The sequence below is a fragment of the Dipodomys merriami genome, unplaced genomic scaffold (assembly GCF_024711535.1).
Source record: "Dipodomys merriami isolate MVZ:Mamm:240054 unplaced genomic scaffold, mDipMer1.0.p SCAF_64, whole genome shotgun sequence".
In the NCBI taxonomy this organism is placed as follows: Eukaryota; Metazoa; Chordata; class Mammalia; order Rodentia; family Heteromyidae; genus Dipodomys; species Dipodomys merriami.
The window spans coordinates 3,978,019-3,995,457 of NW_027206224.1; the positions used below are offsets into that span (position 1 = coordinate 3,978,019).

General features: G+C 50.2%; 1 protein-coding gene across 4 annotated transcripts; it reads left to right on the forward strand.

Moving 5' to 3' along the window:
* On the forward strand, window positions 1-15,270 carry LOC138815451 (thymidine kinase 2, mitochondrial-like). Of its 4 annotated transcripts, none has more exons than XM_070004880.1 (11): window positions 1-150; window positions 851-882; window positions 2,031-2,105; window positions 3,690-3,743; window positions 4,899-4,988; window positions 6,629-6,702; window positions 8,300-8,377; window positions 10,923-11,011; window positions 11,476-11,555; window positions 12,981-13,061; window positions 13,656-15,270. In XM_070004880.1, the coding sequence occupies exons 1-11, from the start codon at window positions 30-32 to the stop codon at window positions 13,752-13,754; spliced, it is 873 nt and encodes a 290-aa protein (XP_069860981.1). In that variant the 5' UTR covers window positions 1-29; the 3' UTR covers window positions 13,755-15,270. The 4 variants fall into 4 exon arrangements, with proteins under 4 accessions (XP_069860981.1, XP_069860984.1, XP_069860983.1 ...); XM_070004883.1 differs by having other exon boundaries at window positions 1-130; XM_070004882.1 differs by having other exon boundaries at window positions 11,476-11,562; window positions 13,656-13,746.
* Window positions 15,271-17,439: the final 2,169 nt, after the last annotated feature.

Consider the following 17,439-nt stretch of genomic DNA (forward strand, 5'->3'; position numbering starts at 1 on the left):
AGCTCGGCTTGCGGTCCGGCCGCCCGGCTATGCTGCTGCTGCTGCGGTCGCTACGGGGCTGGGCCGCCGGGGCGCTGCGGGGCAGCCGGCCGAGGACCTCCGGGAGCCCCGCCTCGGGCTCCGGGCCTCGGTACCGCTCTTGGCTTCCGGGTAACTCGTGCCTGGCGCCCCCCGCGCTGGCGTCGCGCTGCCTCCCTGCGCCCCAACCCCTGGATTGGCGCCTGGGCCAGCTGGTCTCCCGCCCGCTGCCGGGGGGGGGGGACGCGGGGGGGGTGCGGTTAGATTCCGGGTGCCTCGCTGGCGGTGGGACCCTTCCCTGCAGAAAGGAGACTCACTGCCCTCCTGGCCTCAGGGTGGCCTTCGCTGTGCTCAGGCTGCTGAGAGGTGTCCCACCCCACCTTCCAGGATCATGGGGAGCCATGCCAACCCCCGGTGGCCCTAATGGGCAGCCCCTGGGTCAGCCAGGGGCCCAGCCCTAAACTATCCCGGGCACTGGCTGTCCACCCTAATCGCTGACTGCAGGCCCCCGGGCCGCCCTCCATCCCAGCCGGAAAGGCGTGGGGAATTGGAAAGGTTTAACATGCCCAGAGAAAAGAATCCGAGCACCCGGGACAACGTGCCCACAGCACCCAGGCCTGCTACACAGAGTCCCAGGGAGGTAGTCAGTGTCAAGCTCTCTTGCTCCACCACCAGCCCCTACTCCCACATTGAGGGTCTCAGGGATGGAAAACATCTTTAGGTATGGGAGTGATTTATAACTATTATTGTTTAATGTGACAGTTTAGCAAATGAAGGCCTAGAAGAATGAGTTATTTAAAACAAACACTGATTTGCCTTTTCTTTTTTGTAGATAGAGAGAATGAAAAAGAGAAAAAGTCAGTGGTAAGTCCCGCTTGTGTGCACTCTCCACTGTAGGCTGAGTTTTTATTTCATTTCTTTGTGAGGAGGGGAGTGAAGGAGTATGCCATATGCCCTTATAGTAAAAAACAGAACCACAACGGGGGCTGGGAAGGTGGCTCAGTGGTAGAGCGCTTGCCTTGCATGCATGAGGCCCTGGGTTCGATTCCTCAGCACCACATAAGCAAGAAGAAAAAAGCCAGAAGTGGCGCTGTGACTCAAGTGGTAGAGCGCTAGCTTTGAGCTGAAGAGCTGAGGGACAGCACCCAGGCCCAGAGTTCAGGCCCCATGACCAGACCCCCCCCCCCAAAAAAAAAACACAAGAGGATCTCCAGGGTTATGAAAATCGATTACCATCCCCCAGCCTCAGACTCCCACCCCCAGTATGTCTGCATACATGTGTTCCTGTTCTCTAGATAGAGGGTGACTGCTGAAGCTGTATAGGGTGACTAGGAAAGCACTGGAAAATTCTTGCCCTGAGTAGAAAACACTGCTTTCATTGGGTTGGGTTGTCTACTTGTGAGGGAAGGTCAGGGAACCACCACCTCCTACCACACAGTGCTGAGGCTGATGGATGGGAAAGGGATCAGAGAGAATCTATGAGGGTCTCCAGGTGTACGTTCATCATGAAGTGTTTTGGAGATGCTGGCTTTTAGATCCTCTGGGTTGTTGGGCCTTCACCTGGAGACACCGTCACTTCCCTGGGTTTTCAATTTGGATGTGGACCGAGCCATTGGGTCTCCAGCATCAGATGACCTGTCATGGGATGGACAACCTTTATAATCACATGAGTGTATTTCCCTAGTTAATTCTCTCTCATGTATTAAGCTCAGAGGCAGTTGACATTGGATTTGAATACAAGGATGCTCTAGCTGACTAGAACTGAGGCAATACTTTGGTCATCATTCCAGAAGCTCAGTTCCTCAAGGGAACTGGAAATGAGTAGCTCCACTGGCTGGGGATGGGGTGGAGGTTGACTACAGGTAGCATGAGCAAAGGTTTCCTAAGGAGGGGAGTTTGATTTACCTGTCCAAGTCTTGCACGGAGTCATTCTGCTGTTCACCTGAGCCCTTCCCTGTACCATGTTCCCCATGCTGCACTTGCAGCTCTAATGTGTATTTGTATCTTGCTAGATTTGTGTTGAGGGCAATATTGCAAGTGGAAAGACAACATGCCTGGAGTTCTTCTCCAACACGACAGACATTGAGGTATGGAGTTTGAGCTACTGGGTTTGAGAGAATCAGAAGAAGCTTGATGAAATAATTTATTCAGGGCATAGACCAATCCTGTCCAATAGAAGACTGTTGGGACCCGCCAGTGCAAGCCACATATGTGACTGAACGCTTCTTGAAAAAAAAAACAAAACATTTAATGCATGACATCCCAAATGTGATATCACATTAACATATTGTCAACATGAAACTCATCAGTGAACTTTTTTTTTTTTTTACAATATGTCTTTGGGATCTGGTGTCATCTTGACTAGATTAAGGAATATGGTAATTCTTTCTAATCTGTGTTTGCACATGAGGTCAGTCATGGTGACCTCATTATTTAACATTTAATCATGCTAAGTAAAAAATCCCAGAGTAAACAATTCCTATGGCTTAAATTTGTCCACTGTAGCAGGATGTACTTGATGAAATTTCATTCCATCCCACACTTTCTCACTCAAGACATGATTCATCCCTTTGCCTACTTTACCTGTATTGTATGTGCTACTCTCCTGTAAGTTACACAGTAGTTATGTATCATCAGGTCAGCTACAGTGGTTCCAAAGCTCAAGAATAGCATTGCTGGCAATTTTATTATAGTATGTTGTTACTATTGTTCTGTTTTGATTGTTCCTTGTGAATCTGTTTCTGTGTCTAATATGTAAAGTAAGCTTAATTATAGTATGTGTGCATAGGACAAAACAGTAAATAGTGTTTGGTAAAATCTTTCATTCTGGGAAACATCTGCTTTGAATATGGAGAGACTTCTGTACCTAGAGAACTGGGCACGTGTGTTTCTATGTGTCTGAATGGTATTTCCAGAGGAGATTGAGATGTGAGTCAGGTGACTGAGTGGGGAAGATCCACCATCAGTGGGGTGAGGAGGAGAGGGAAGGCAACATTCAATTGGCTAGAGACCTGGATAGAACAAAACGGAGAGAAGTTCTCCCTATCCTAGCATTAGAACTCTTTCTCCTGTTCTTAGAGGTCAGAACTCTAGACTCTCTGGTCTTGGGATGTCAGAACTTGGGTCCGAGGCCCCTGGGTTCCTGGGCCTTCAGCTGGAGACCTAGTTGCTTCCCTGGCTTTCAGATTTGGACATGGACTGAGCCATGCTTCCAGCATCCTCAGGTCCCCAGCTTCACATGACCTGTCATTGGACCGAGTTCTCGGCCTCTCTAACTTCTTATTTCCCTTTCATGGATTTATCTCTGCAGTCATATTGTGGATTCTGTTTCTATTGGCCCCTGACTAATATTCATGGCTAGTGTGTTCTGGGGCCAGATCCTAGTTCCGGTGCCTGGTTCCAGAGGCCTTGTTGTATTCTGTGGTGTGAAAACCTCTGTTAGCTTTGTTTGGACACGGAGCCTTTAGACCTGGCCGACGTTCAGTGGTTCTCAGGCTCTTTCTGGATGTTGCACAGGGAGGCCCCATCTAGATGGAGTTGCGGCCTCACAGAGGGGTTGCTTGGCTGTTTGGCCCACTCTGAGCCATGCACACAAACTTTGACATGCACACGAACGCAGAGGTCAGAGCATGCAGCTCTCAGCAGCTCTCTTACCTTTTCTTTCTTTCCAGGTGTTAATGGAGCCTGTGCCCAAGTGGAGAAATGTCCGTGGCCACAATCCTCTGGTGAGTGGTCGTTTCCTGCCCAAAGCCTCCAATACCTAGGAGTGGTGGTACTAGAACCTGAGCTAAGCCTGCCTGGGCATTGTCCTCACTGTTACCTGAGATATGTAGTTAGACAACAGGAGGGACAATCAAAAAATGGCGGATGGTAGTATTCTGAAACCAAGGATCTCTGAAGCCTGTGTGGGTATATACAGAACTGAGGTACTTCAGTCTGTCTCAACCTATCTCAAGTGGCTATCAGAACCTGTCTTTGGGCCTACTCTCCAGCAGTTAGTCTGGAGCAAAGTAGCCAGATTCCTGTGAACTCGTGCTTTGGATGTGTGCTTAGCAATACCCAGGGACCAGTGCTGCCTCTGCCCACCCTGAAGCTACTTGTCTACTTTCCCATGATACACTTAGAAAGTAGAGTTCATAGTGTGCATGTGACCCTTCTTCATTTAGAATACTCTGCTTGGCTTGCTTGAAAGAGCTAGATAGGGCTGAGCTGGTGATGCATGCCTGTAAGCCTAGCTATGTGGGAGGCAAAGACAGAAAGATTATGGTCTGATGCTACCTGCACAAAAAGCACAAGACCCTAGCTAGACAAAAAGGTGACGTATGAGCAGAGACCCAAATGTGAGGAAGGGAGACTTCTGAGGAAGAATGTTCTGGTAGGTGTGGCAAGTTGCAAAGGCCCTGAGGAGGGTTCTGACTCGGGTGTTTGCTGATCACTGTGGATATGTTGTTGGAAGCTAGGTCAGCAAGAGGAGAGAGGATTTTAGTAATTCTCTAGCATCCTGTGGGCCATACTGAGGATCTGGATTTCATTCTGAATGCAATGCAAAGCCCCTAGAAGGCTCAGAGAAAGGAGTGACGGGAACGGATTTAGGCTTAACAGGGTCACTGGGTGCAAAATAGCTGTCAGAAACTCAAAGAACACTTACTGAATGACTGAGTGCTTCTTCTCCAGGAGACACCTCTTGCTTGCTCTACCTGGCATCCTGTAACCACCTTGCTGTCTGTGTCTGTCTGCCCTATTCAGAGGGCCCCGTGGCTGTGCTAGGCCCGTCCTTCTGGGCCCGTCCTGTGTCATGTAGGTTCTTGAAGTAGTTTTTTCAGTGACTAGCGTCCTGAGGTGCCACTTGAATGCCAGGTGCTGCGTTCTCCCTTCTGCAGAGTCTGATGTACGGTGATGCCCGCCGATGGGGCCTTACGCTGCAGACGTACGTGCAGCTCACCATGCTGGACCAGCACACTCGTCCGCAGGTATGGGATGCCCCATTTCAACCTTCCCAAATGAGATTTCTTTCAAATTAGGGGGATGAGTGCCAGGGAGGGAGGTCTGACAGGAAGCCCAGCTAGGCCTGCAGTGCTGTGCAGCCTTCTCTGTCTATGGCAAACTCCCTGAGGACCAACATCCAGCATCCCCCATCCACCCATCTCAGCCACCCAGGGGGTCACCCTGAGCTTACATCCCCAGGACCTAGGAACTTGTTGGAAATGCACATCCCCTCTCCCCTCCCCCCAGCTCCCTGCTGCCTGACCTACTGAGTTAGAAATTGCAGCCCAGCATCTCTGCTCTATCCAGCTGTCCAGACACCACCCATGCTGGTGTGTCGGGTATCTCCATGTTCCAGAACCACTGGCTTTGAATTCATATTCTTAAAAGAAAGCATCTGATTGGTTCAGCTTGAGTCACGTGGCTGGCTCTGGTTCCATGTGGTGCTGGTGTAGAGACATAGGGTACATGGTCACTGTGGATGGAAGAGATCGGGAACATACTGTGTCTGGCTGCAAAGACTCCAATTGGTACCTGTAGGAAGAAGCTGCAAGCACATCTGAGATACCAGTGTGAGAGCTTCTTCTCCATACAGGGAGAAGCATTTAAGATAACTATGTTACTTGATAAGATCTAGCCAGTGTTAACCTGCAAACACCTATGTAATCTGTTAATGCTGGCACAGCCATGGTGCCGAGCAGTTTGATTCAAGTGTGTGTGGGCACCTACCCGTAGCTCTCCTATCCTTCTATTGACATAGTCTAGCTTTTAAAATCAGAAGATGGGAGTGGAGTCTGAATTTCTCTCCCCCAATATTTCCCTATAATTGGTATCGATCAGAACATCCGCAGTTAGCCCGTTTCCCCTTGTCTGGCCCCATATTTCCCCAGTGGACACGCAGTTGCAAACCTAAATTGTATCTAGTGATATCTGAGTAGAGTAGGACGTGGGTGGAAATCTATTGCTAAGAAGGAAAACAGCAAGGGAGCTGGGCTGAAGAAGAAGCAGAAGGAGGCGGCTGGATTGGGAGTCAGGGAAAGATGGGCTCCGGAGCCCATCTAGCACAGTGATTTCCTCCAGGTGTGGAGGACATGTTCCCCCTCCTGCTTCTCCAAGGGACACTAGACAAGAGAAAGTTCTGTGGAGGGCGTGAGCACCTGGCAGAGAGGGGTGATGTTCAGTCATCTTCCTTTGGGGTGCAGTCCTTCTGGTTTTCACAGGCAGAGCCCCCCAGAAGGTAGCCCTGACCCCAGCTGGCTCTGGTGATCCCCTTGTAAGCACATTCATCCTGTTCAGGGCTGCCCTCTCTGCACCGGGTCTTCAGTGGCAGTTTCTAGGCTTCCCACATTCCAGGTGAGCCTAGAAGATAGGGCAGCTGCTGGCATCCCACAACCTTGTGTGTTCCTGTGCTATCTTCTCTGTTCAGAGTGGGGACAGGTCAGGGTGGAGGGGGGAGCAGAGTAGAGCCTTAGGGAAGGCTGGGCTTTTTCTTGGGTCCTGTGGACTCTGGCCTCTCTGTATTCTGCAGAATGTGGGCACAAGTCTGATAGGGCCAGATGTGCTTTTCAGGGTATCCTGACTCCTCTTTTTCACTGAATTGCTAGATCACTTTTTTATTTTCCTTTAGATGTCACCTGTTCGGTTGATGGAGAGGTCGATTCACAGTGCAAGATACATTTTTGTAGAGAACCTGTATAGAAGGTACATTAGTTTGCATGGTTGATAATTTATTGAATCACTCTTTGTTTATTTGTTTTTATCGGTTGTGAAACTTGAACTCTGGCCGTGGGAGCTGTCTCTGAGCTCTTTTGCTCAAGGCTAGAGCTTTTTTACTTTGAGCCACAGCACCACTTCCCATTATCTGGTGGTTAATTGGAGATAAGACTTTCCTGCCTAGGCTGGCTTTGAACCTAGATTCTCAGATCTCAGCCTCCTGAATAATTAAGATTACAGCCTGAAGCACTGGTGTCCTTTAAAAAAAATACTAGAATTTGAACTTAGTCTTGTGCTTACTAGAGAAGAGCTATAAGGCTCCTTGAGCCATGCTCCCAGCCCAAATGAATGCTTTCCTTTTTTTTTTTTTTTTCTGCCAGTAGTGGGGCCTGAACTCTGGGCTTGGGCACTGTCCCTCAGATCTTCAGCTCAAGGCTAGGGCTCTACCACTTGAGCCACAGTGCCACTTCTGGCTCTTTTTCTGCTTATGTGGTGCTGAGGAATTAAACCTAGGGCCTCATGCATGCAAGGCAAGCACTCTACCACTGAGCCGCCTTCCCAGCCCCCCAAAGGAATGAATTTTTGAAATGACATTGTTCATTCATTCAGTTATGGAGTACTGACTGTTGGGTCAGTTATTTGTTGCCTTAGCAATGCTGTGTAACAAGCAATCACAGGTCAGTGAGGGTGGTTGGCTAGAGCTAGTGAGATGGCTGGAGGTGGGCTGAGCTAGGATGGACTTGGCTAAGGCTGACCAGGGCAGCTCATCTCTCTTCTTGCTTGCCATCCTTTTGGGACCAGAAGGAAGCCTGGGTGTTCACATCTTCTGGGAATGCCAGGATCTCCTGGTAGACAAAATACTATGACCAAGATGGCTGTACTAATGTCAAGCTGGATCCCCGTGGTGGTTTTGGGTCTGCATCACATGGAGCATAGAACTGAGTTTAGCTAGATCATTCGCCCTTACCTGGAGTGTGTACAAGAGCTCAGCCAGGTTATGGCTGAGGTACCAGCCCTGCCCCAGACTTGTGTTTCTGGGAAATACAAGGGACATTTCCTAGTGGGCTATAGGGGAGTCAGTTGCGATCCCTTCAGGCCTGTACTTGGTATTCTTCTCAGGAGCCCTAGAAGCTTTGGATAGGACCTGTGGGAACCTGGAGGAAGGGCGCATGGCAGACACAGCCTTGCTGTTGGCAGTTGCAGGCTTGGGTTCCCAGAATAATCTGGAATTCTCCATCTCAATAAAAGCAAAATTTCTCTAAGGGTATCCTTGCGCTTGTGAAGAAATCCCTGGGGGAGAGCCCCAAGTTTTCTACCTGCCCCATTCCTCAGCCAGGTTAGGGTGGGTAGAAAGAGGCAATTATGTCCTTGTGAGGGGGTTGTGTTAATTGCTGAAGAGGAAGATCTGGTTACAGGGTGTCTTGAAAGATGGGAACTTGGGAGGTGTGGGCACCAGGCAATGGAAAGCCGCAGGTGGTGAACAAGCATCAAGAGGCCACACAGGCCATTGTGTTGCCAACCCTGTGGGCTGAATAATTGCATGCGGAGGTTTTACAAGGTTGCTGCCTGGGTCTCCTTTCCTCAGAACAGAAGTGAAGGAATTGAGTGGGGCCCAGCTGGGGACAGGGCCGTGGCTGACTCACCTGGCATGTTGGGACAATGAGTAAGTCCTCCCACCTCCCCTGCTGGCCCTGTGGTGTGGACCCTCCTCTGCTCTGGTCCCCACCAAGGACTCAGGGCCTGTCTCACTGGCCTGAGACTGCAGCTTTCAGTTCGCAGACCCGATGGGTTTTGGGGCCAAGCAGGGCTTGCCCAGACAGCATTGGGCCTAACTTTCCTTAGCCTCAGTTTTCCTCCTCTCTGAGTTGGAACTAAACCTGGCCTTATAAAGAAGAAATAATTTATACAAACTAGTGTTTGACTGGGAGATTATTTTCTTGCTTGTTTGCTTGGGGTGGAGGAGACACAAAATCTTACTACCTGGTGCAGGCTGGCTGGCCTAGAAGTAGTGATCTTGATGTAACTGGATTCAGGTCCCTAGGTTTTGTGGCCAGAAAGTCCTTGATCTCATTGAAGAAAAATTCATGGAGCTACTCAGAGGAGGCTTTAAGTGGGCTTATGAAGGCAAAGCAGAGTGAAAAAGCCAAATATCCCCTCCAGATAGGCAGGTAGTCATGCTAAAGAGGGAGCACTGGGGGTCCCAAGACCTCAAAGTTTGTATTGGGGTTTGTTGTTATGGGGGCGGTCCATCTTGGAACACTGGGTTAATGTATCACCAACTTCCAAAGACTGGATGGTCTAACCATGACTGACACTTTCAACAGGCTGTCATATCAACAGTCAAGCCAGTCTTCTCAGCCCCCTTTCCTAACGCACGGTCTAACTCCTGTATCACTCCTGGGTCAGCCTCCAGAGCTGGGATCACAGGCTTGACCCACCACACTTGGCCTTAATGTGGTTTCTTAAACATCACATCCTCTTGGCTGAACTAACTGGAACCTGACAAAGTCGCCAGAACAATGAGGCGCTCCCTGGCTCAGTTAATGGACTAGGTTAATTTGGTGCCTCTGGCTCCATTTTCCTGTTCCATGTCTTGTTCCTGACCTTGGTATGATTCCTTTGTGGTGACAGGATCGTTGTGGCGTAGCATGCTTCTGATTGGCTGACAGGAAAGAGCAGGTGTCATGCCAGCCGTGTGCCCCTCAGCCCTTTAGCCCATGCTCCCCCTTTGTTGGTCCAGTTTGTGCCCTCCATTTCCCAAAGCTCGAGGTGGGACTGGGTGAGAAGACAGCTGGCATGGAGCGGCCGCAGGTCCTTCCTTGCCTTAGAGGTGGTGCCTGCATATCATCGTGCGTGAGCCCCCTCTGCACTTCCTCCCACTCCTGCTCCCCTCCCCTCCATGGTTTCTACTTCTTCTGCTCCTAACCAGGTCATTGCGGATCATATTAATTGCTTTCCCATCAGGCTCAGTTCTGCCCTGCAGAGAGCATCTGATAGTCCCAGAGTCAAGAGAGAATGTCCTTCTCCAATGTGTACCAGGCCTTGTATTTGGATCCCACTGGAAGGCTGCTTGTGTCCTTGGTCTCCCAGAACACCTCCCTCCCACCTTTTCATCTTCTCACGTATTCCCATCTCCCACCCCTCCCTCCCAATGGGGCTGGAGTTGGTCCACACATGGGCAAAGACCAGTCACTTCTCCCACCCATCAGAAGCCCTGGCTTGTTTGCTCTCCCCATGTCTAGCCTGGCCACAACCAGAGCCAAAAGGATTTCCCACAGGGAGGATTCCTTTCCAGGCCCTGTGGTGGCTCCTCCTGCTTCTTAGCCTGTGCCCTGTGGCTACTGCCATCCCTGTCTTTCCCTGTCCAGTCCATGTCCTCTCAGGGCAGAGGATGCTCAGGATGCCAGGACTAGTCCTCTTCCTTTGCTTTCCTTCCTTTCTTACTAAGCTAACATTTAAAACATGTAATAATGCCCCTCCCTTCCCACTCTTGATTTGAGAACGAACATGTTATTAAAATGTAGAAAATAGAAAAAGATACAAAGAAAAAAACCCCACCAAGTATCCTATAGTTCTTGAGCGCAGAGAAAAGCTGTTAATGCTCTGGCATTTGGCTTTCTAGCTGTTTCAAATCAAATGGATGAATATTTTTGAAACTCTGGCCAGGGTCATACTGTGTACACAGTTTTATGTCCTGCTGTGTTCACTGAGCATTGGATTTGGAGCATTTCCCATGTTATTAAGTATTGCTCGCCATCTTCCCCCAGTTGCTGCATGGTTTTTCTGGTATATAGATAGATCAAGATTTACTTTGTCATTATTTTAATTGTGCTCTAGTGAACACTCATGATTCTTTCCACAAAAGAAGTTTCAATGAGGGAAATTGATTTGCTGCTCTATCTCCCAACTTGAATGCTGTCTCCATTCTCAGGGGACAAACTTCAAAGTGCCTTTCTGTGCTTGGAGTTCAGTTTCCAGGTGCATTCTCCTTCAGTGCCATGGCTCTCTCTGGCATTGTGCTGCACACCATCCCCTGCAGTGAAGATCAGAATTGCTCAGGGTCCTGGCTTGCCACACATCCAGCATTGTGCCAGGTGCACTTGGTGATGCCCTTCTACAAAAGGCACCCTGTGGCTCTTTTTTTGGAGACTGGCTCAGCCCAGAAACTTCCTCACAGGTAACTAAAGCCCTTACAATTTTCACTGCAGTGGGAAGATGGCGGAAGTGGATTATGTGGTTCTCTCAGAATGGTTTGACTGGATCGTGAGGAATATAAACGTGTCTGTGGATCTGATCGGTAAGACCGTCACCCCCTGCCCCTGCCTGCCAGCGCCCCTGGATGCTCAGGATCCGGCCCTGCAGGGACATGGTGAATCCCACCTTCTCCCTACGGGCAGACAGAAGGCAGGGGTTTCTGCCCATCCCACAGAAGGGCTTTGGCCTTGACCCCTAAGCTGCCCTCTCCTGGTCCCACGCCTCCCAGGCTGGGTTTTCTGGATTGTGGAGGACAGAAACAAACTGGATATGTATATTGAGGGCTCTGCCCTGTCCTCGGGTGGAGTTGCTTTCATTCTCACAGTGACCCTGTGGAGCTGGAATATCAGATGGGAATGGAAAGGTGGGGATGAGGCCAGTGGCAGTCAGGAGCCGGTCCCCTGGGCTGAGGCCCCGGCTCAGCCCATCCTGAGCCCAGGCGCCTTCCTTGGCTTTTACCCAAGTCATGTGTAGAGTAATAAAAGCCTTTTTTTTTTTAAACCTCAGTTTATCTCCGGACCACTCCTGAGATCTGTTACCAGAGATTAAAGATGAGGTGCAGGGAAGAGGAGAAGGTCATTCCCCTGGTAAGAGGTCAGAGACAACCGGAAACCACCTCCAACCCCACCAGCTTCCCCTCCCCCTACCATGACGTCACCATGCTGCTGACCCAGGAAGGGTTGCGGGAGGGTAAACTGGGACTTCCTCTATGGTTGGCAGATCCTTGTTCCACGTCCGATGGCCTGGTGCAGGCTTCTGAACCACTGATCGCAGAGGTCCCCCCCTCTCCCTCCCTGGCTTGCCTGGGCAGTGCCAGGCCCTGGAGACTGCCAGGCCTGTGTGCTCCTCTGGATCCTTACTAGAGTGTGAGTTCTGGAAGGGTAGAACCCAGCCTCTCACTCCCTGCTGTAGTTTGTGTTTAGTTAGCAAAGTGCTGCACGTGCAAGGTGTTCAGTCCTGTTACTTTGAACCCAGAGCAGGGCAGCCTTGCCTGTTGGGTAGGGTTCTGGCTTAAGGTCACATCGAGTCTCACTGAGGCTTGGTTCCATTCCCCCTGCCATGGTCCCTCATTCTCCAAATCTCCCTCCGAAATCCAGCCTCCAGCAACAGGTGTAATCCCAGTGCAGAATGACACTCATGTAATTGCCCAGCTCAGGACCCTCAGAGCCTCACACTCTCTACAAGTCCATGTAGCAGGACCCCGTATGACCTGTCCCAGCTGTCTGTGGCATTGTCTCTCAGCTCCCTGCCTTCCATGCTGTGGCCATAAGGAACCAGTTGTGGGTCATACACACAGGTGACACCATGGAATTACGAAAATGTGCTTTTGTGCAATGCTTTCCTCCACCTTCAAAGACCAGCTCAGATGTCACTTCCTCCAGGAAGTCTTCCCTGACCTTTTCTCCTCCGTTGTGTCTCCCTGCCCCTTGGGCTTGCTTAGGACTGTGTACTGATGGTGTTGGTTTATGTCTTTGCTCCTCAACCCTCGTTAAGTCCTGAGTTTTTACAGAGCTGATCTCACTCTGTGTCCTCAGTATGTGAGCTGGTACTTGGTAGCTGCTCAGTTAATACTGAACTGAATACCTCATGAGTATTCAGAGGCTGGGCAAGCATTTCGTGGGATGTCATGTGACCCCGGGCTCAGGATAAGCTGGACTGAAAGGCCGGCTTCACCCTGAGTCCCCGCCCAGCCAGGTTTTACCCTGGACCGGTGAGATACATTCTGGCCACGAAGACTTCAATCTGGGCAGCTCCTTTGAAGTCCCAGAGACAGGAGTGATAGGGGAACGGTGTGTCATGGGCTAGGCTCTCACGTGGGTACCACAGCATGTGATCACCCGGATGTTCCCAAGAAGTTCCACATGAGGAGTCCTTAACGATTCTGACAAGGTCTGTGTACAGACGTGGTCAAGGGAAAGCTTGGTGATAGGCTGCTGCAGGCTGGGGGCTGGGGGTGGGGGTTGCTCCCCTTGTTACTCCTGACAGCCTTAGAGCCTTCCTTTCCCTGGCAGGAGTACCTGGAAGCCATTCACCGGCTGTATGAGGAGTGGCTCATCACTGGAAGTCTCTTCCCCATAGAGGCCCCGGTCCTGGTAAGTCAGGACTTCCCCAGGGAGGGCGAAGGGGCGTCAGCCATCCTGTAGATGGGGGTGGTCCTTGGAGGAGGGAGGAAAGGACTTCTTAGTCCCCATTTTTCTTTAGCTGGCTGTCAGAATCTGAGGCTGTTTCATGAAAAATAGGAGGGTCAAGAACTTTTTGTGCATGGCCTTGGAATGTACACTCTTTTGGATGTTACAGTCTTGGTGCTGTTGGCAAGGGATATATGGGGGGGGGGGAGGATTTTAAAAGCCTTTTATTAGAAAAAAAATAAAGGTTGTAAAATGATGAGAGAGGCTGGGATGTAGCTCAGTGGTAGAGTGCTGGCCTAGCCTATGGGAGGCTCTTCACTCCATCCCCAAGATCGTAGGGAAACAAATTATCAAAAAATACCAGAGGAGAAACAGCATTCACGAGCCCCCTGCAAGGAAAGCCTAGTTCAGGGCAGACCGCCTTAGAGCTGGGGCCATTTCACGCCAGCCCCCCCCTGCCTCTCTGCCTGCATCCTTGGTTCCTGTACCTTTCCTGCCTCCCCAGGGAAGATGGTGTGGAGGTCCATACAGCTTGTGACCTGTGTGCTTCATTTCCAGGTGATGGAGGCCGACCACGACATGGAGAAAATGTTAGAGCTCTTTGAACAAAACCGGGCCCGGATATTCACTCCGGAGAACTGGAAGCATGGCCCATAGGGTGGGAAAGATCTGTAGGATCATGGCAGGAAGTTGCCTGCAGCTGCCAAGGTAGCTGTTAGGAACAGTTAGAAAAAAAAAAAAATCTCTTAGGATAGCCTCTTACCTGGCCAGATTTATTTTCCTAACGGCCTTTTCTCTTTGGCTGATGTCTTTATCGTGGGACCAAAGGACTTATCTGTCACGCCCTTTGGGATTTGCAGCTGCTCATCCATAACCTCTCATGGCTTCCCACTGCCTGGTCCCGTCTCTGAAGCCCTTAGGCAGAACACCTGTTGTAAACCAGTGTCATACTGTTTTCAGACTACCCAGCAGGGTGAGGAAGCAATCTTACATATCCTAGGTACGGATTTGCAGTTTAGAGAGGTCCAGGGACTCCCCTAAGCCACACAGCCAGTGCACACAAAAGCCAGCACCATTGGTCTGGGCTGCCTCATCTTGAGCTCTGTTCCCTGCCATCTTGCCGCTGCCTGCTGTAAACCTCTCACATCTTTGTGGGGGAGAGCTGACAGTACATAGAGCTAATCTCACCCTCCCAATTTTGACCAGCTCTCAAGGACACCATCAGAATTTCTAGACCTTCATAAAACTGTGCTGTTTGGTTCTGGTCCAGTGATGCGTGATTTCTTGGCGCAGAGTTGCTGTAGCCTCAACCCCCTGCTCATCTGGAAGTGGACAGCCACAGACGAATCCCAGAGTGGCTTCCTTGGGGACAAAGGCACTGCCCAAGGAACAGGAAAGAAAATAGTGTCAGGGCCTGGCTGTTCAGCCCACTGCCAAGTTGGGGTCAGGGAGTGGCCAGCCCAGCTTGTGGAGCTCCCTTATTTCCTTATGTTCCAGGAGCTTTGCTCTTGGAATTACTGTCTTGAATTAAGTCTTTTGAAATGTTTTTCCATCCCAGGGGACATCTCAGGGCATAGAGCATGACGCCATCTTTACTGGACCAGAAGATAGTTTAGTTTTACTCAGCTGTAGCAGCACTGAGGGCTCAGCTGTATCTTGAAATGAATGGGAAGCAAGAGGAAGGAAGAACATCCCCTTTGGGAGGTAGTTAACAGGAAAAGGATCTTGAAGTGTTGCTGCTCCTGGCTTTCTGGAATAGGGTGGAGAGCCCCCTAAGACAGCACAGCACTGGGAACGGTTACTGTGTGGCTAGTTGCAAATGAGGATTCTCTCCAACCCTCCCCCCAACTGTGGACATCTTCCCAAAGGGTACCAGGCACACCTTGTGTTCCAGCCCCAGAGAATGCTAATAGGTCAAGGATTCTAGTTCTGGGTCCTATCTGGACCAGTTCTTGAATCTCGTCAACAGAAACTCAAATGCTGCTAATTAGCTAGAAAAGGGAGGAAGGCAGGAACCTTAGTACAAGAAACCCTCACATATTGGGACCATCTTTGGGAGTTGACAAACAGTCCAGTACATTTCCCCCTTGGCTCAATTTGAGCATTTGTTTTGGGAGAAATGTGATTTTCTTCTTGCTTATGGTAGCCAATAAATCCATCACCTAAACCCTGATGTTCATTTTTGAGCACTTCCTAAGCCAGGGACTTCAGCTCCCTTTGCCATTCTTATTTTTAAAAACCATGTTTCTTATCTCTTTTTTTTGGTGTGTGTGTGTGTGTGTGTGTGTGTGTGTGTGTGTGTATTGCTGGGAATTGATCCTGGGCCCTCATCTGTGCTAGGCAAGCACTCTACTGCTGAGCTATATCTGCAACCTTCCCATGCCTTGACACTTGTGCTTGTTACCATGTGGTCACTGTCTGCCTCTGGCCTTGGAGTTGATAGGTAGTACCTGTACCTATTAGGGAACATGGCAGAGCCTGTGGTTCTGTGAGTGGCCAGTTCTCCTAGCTTCCTCCTATTGTCAATGTTTGGCTCCTTCTCTCCAGAGTGAGCATGTGGCTCAGGTCTACCCAATCAGCTACAGCCAATCAGAGACTCTCCAGGAAGTCATTCTGTGACCCCAGTCACAGCCAAGGATACTGTTCTCCGTCACAGTCACAGGCATTCAGAGACTACCCCTTGCTGAGTTGTGGGCCTGTGGGCCTGGCGCGACCACCAGAGCAGCAGAAATGAGCCAGTCCCAGCCCCTTAGAAGGCGGTCATTTGTGTGACAGAGGCTGTGACAATGGCCTGAACAACACAGCCCTAGGGTTCCTTGCAGACCAGTTGGGTGGGCGCAACTGTGTTGCACTCCTGAGGTAGACACACCCAGGCCCTAAATTCACACATACCAGCCTGGCCTGGGCAGGTCCTGGGCTTGTGAGGATCAATGTGAGGTCCAGCAGAGCAGAGCTGGGGACTGAAGATTCATCACCGGTGGCAATGGGGGCAGGTGTGGGTAGGAAATGGGAACAGCTGAGTGGGAGCATGGGCGATTGCAACACCTGAGTATGCATGTGGGGCACTGGGTGATGATGTCACACAGGAGGGTATCCTGGGGTCTTGAGGAGGCTGGGAGGCAGGTTATACCTGAAAATGGAATGCTTCCAATGGATTCAACCTCACAGAGCACCCAAGGGTAGAAGACAAGCCCAGGATGAAAATGGTAAGTTTGGTCCACAGCTAGGAGTATCCATGGGAAGGGGATTTCATTTTTTTTTTTTTTAACTTTATTCTTTTGGGGCTGGTTGTGGGGCCTGAACTCTGGGCCTGGGCGCTGTTCCTTAGCTCTTCAGCCCAAGGCTAACACTCTACCACTTGAGCCACAGCACCACTTCAGGCGTTTTTCTTTATGTGGTGCTGAGGAATCAAACCTGGGGCCTCATGCATACAAGGCAAGCACTCTACCACTGAGTCACTTTCCCAGCCCCCGAGCAGAAGATTTCAAAGTGGGCAAGTTTCCTTACTCTTAATAGCAGCCTTGTTTTACCCAAGCAGTGGCAACAAGCAGCCAGCAGGTGGCAGTGCTAGCTCAGAGTATGAGTAGTGGGTTGGGACCTCTTGCTTCCATTCCCCAGTAGTCTACTCTTTAGGACTGAACCCCAGTGTCAGGCACTTGAGGGTCTAGGGCATAAGATGGAGTGGGAAGGACGTCTGATAGAGGATGGGAACCAGTGATCAATGGCCAGAGCCACAGTTTTATTTATTTTTGGTGCATCAGAGTCTGGCCTTGAGGGTTTATTCTCAAGGCTAGTGCTCTACTACTTTGAACCACAGCTCCATTTTCAGCCTTTTGTGGTTAATTGGAGATAAAGAGTCTCATGGTCTTTCCTACCCAGGTTGGCTTTGAACCACGATCCACAGATCTCAGCTTCCTGAGTAGCTAGGATTGTACGTGTGAGCACCCATCTCAGGGATATGGTTTTTAAAGAAAGCACAGAAAGGAAGGAGGATGAGGGGGGAAAGCCAAGTGAGAATGTTGAGTCCCTGACTTCAAGCCCCACTACTAGCACCAAAACAACAGCAGCAGCAACAATGCCACCACCAAAGCAACAACAAAACAAAAGAAACAAGAATTCCTGTGACTTTCCCTGTACAGGAGCACTGAGCTTAGCAGGCGAAAGGGGGGACGAGGGCTTCAGTGTCTCAGACCTGTCAGATCACAGGAAGCTTTCCTGCTGGGAGACAGATTTACAGATCACTGCTGCTTAGGGGATTCTTTCCCTTTCAATCTGCCTTGGACATATGACCCTTCATTGCTCTTTGCAAGCAGTTACATCTTGCTACATTTTAGATAGGATA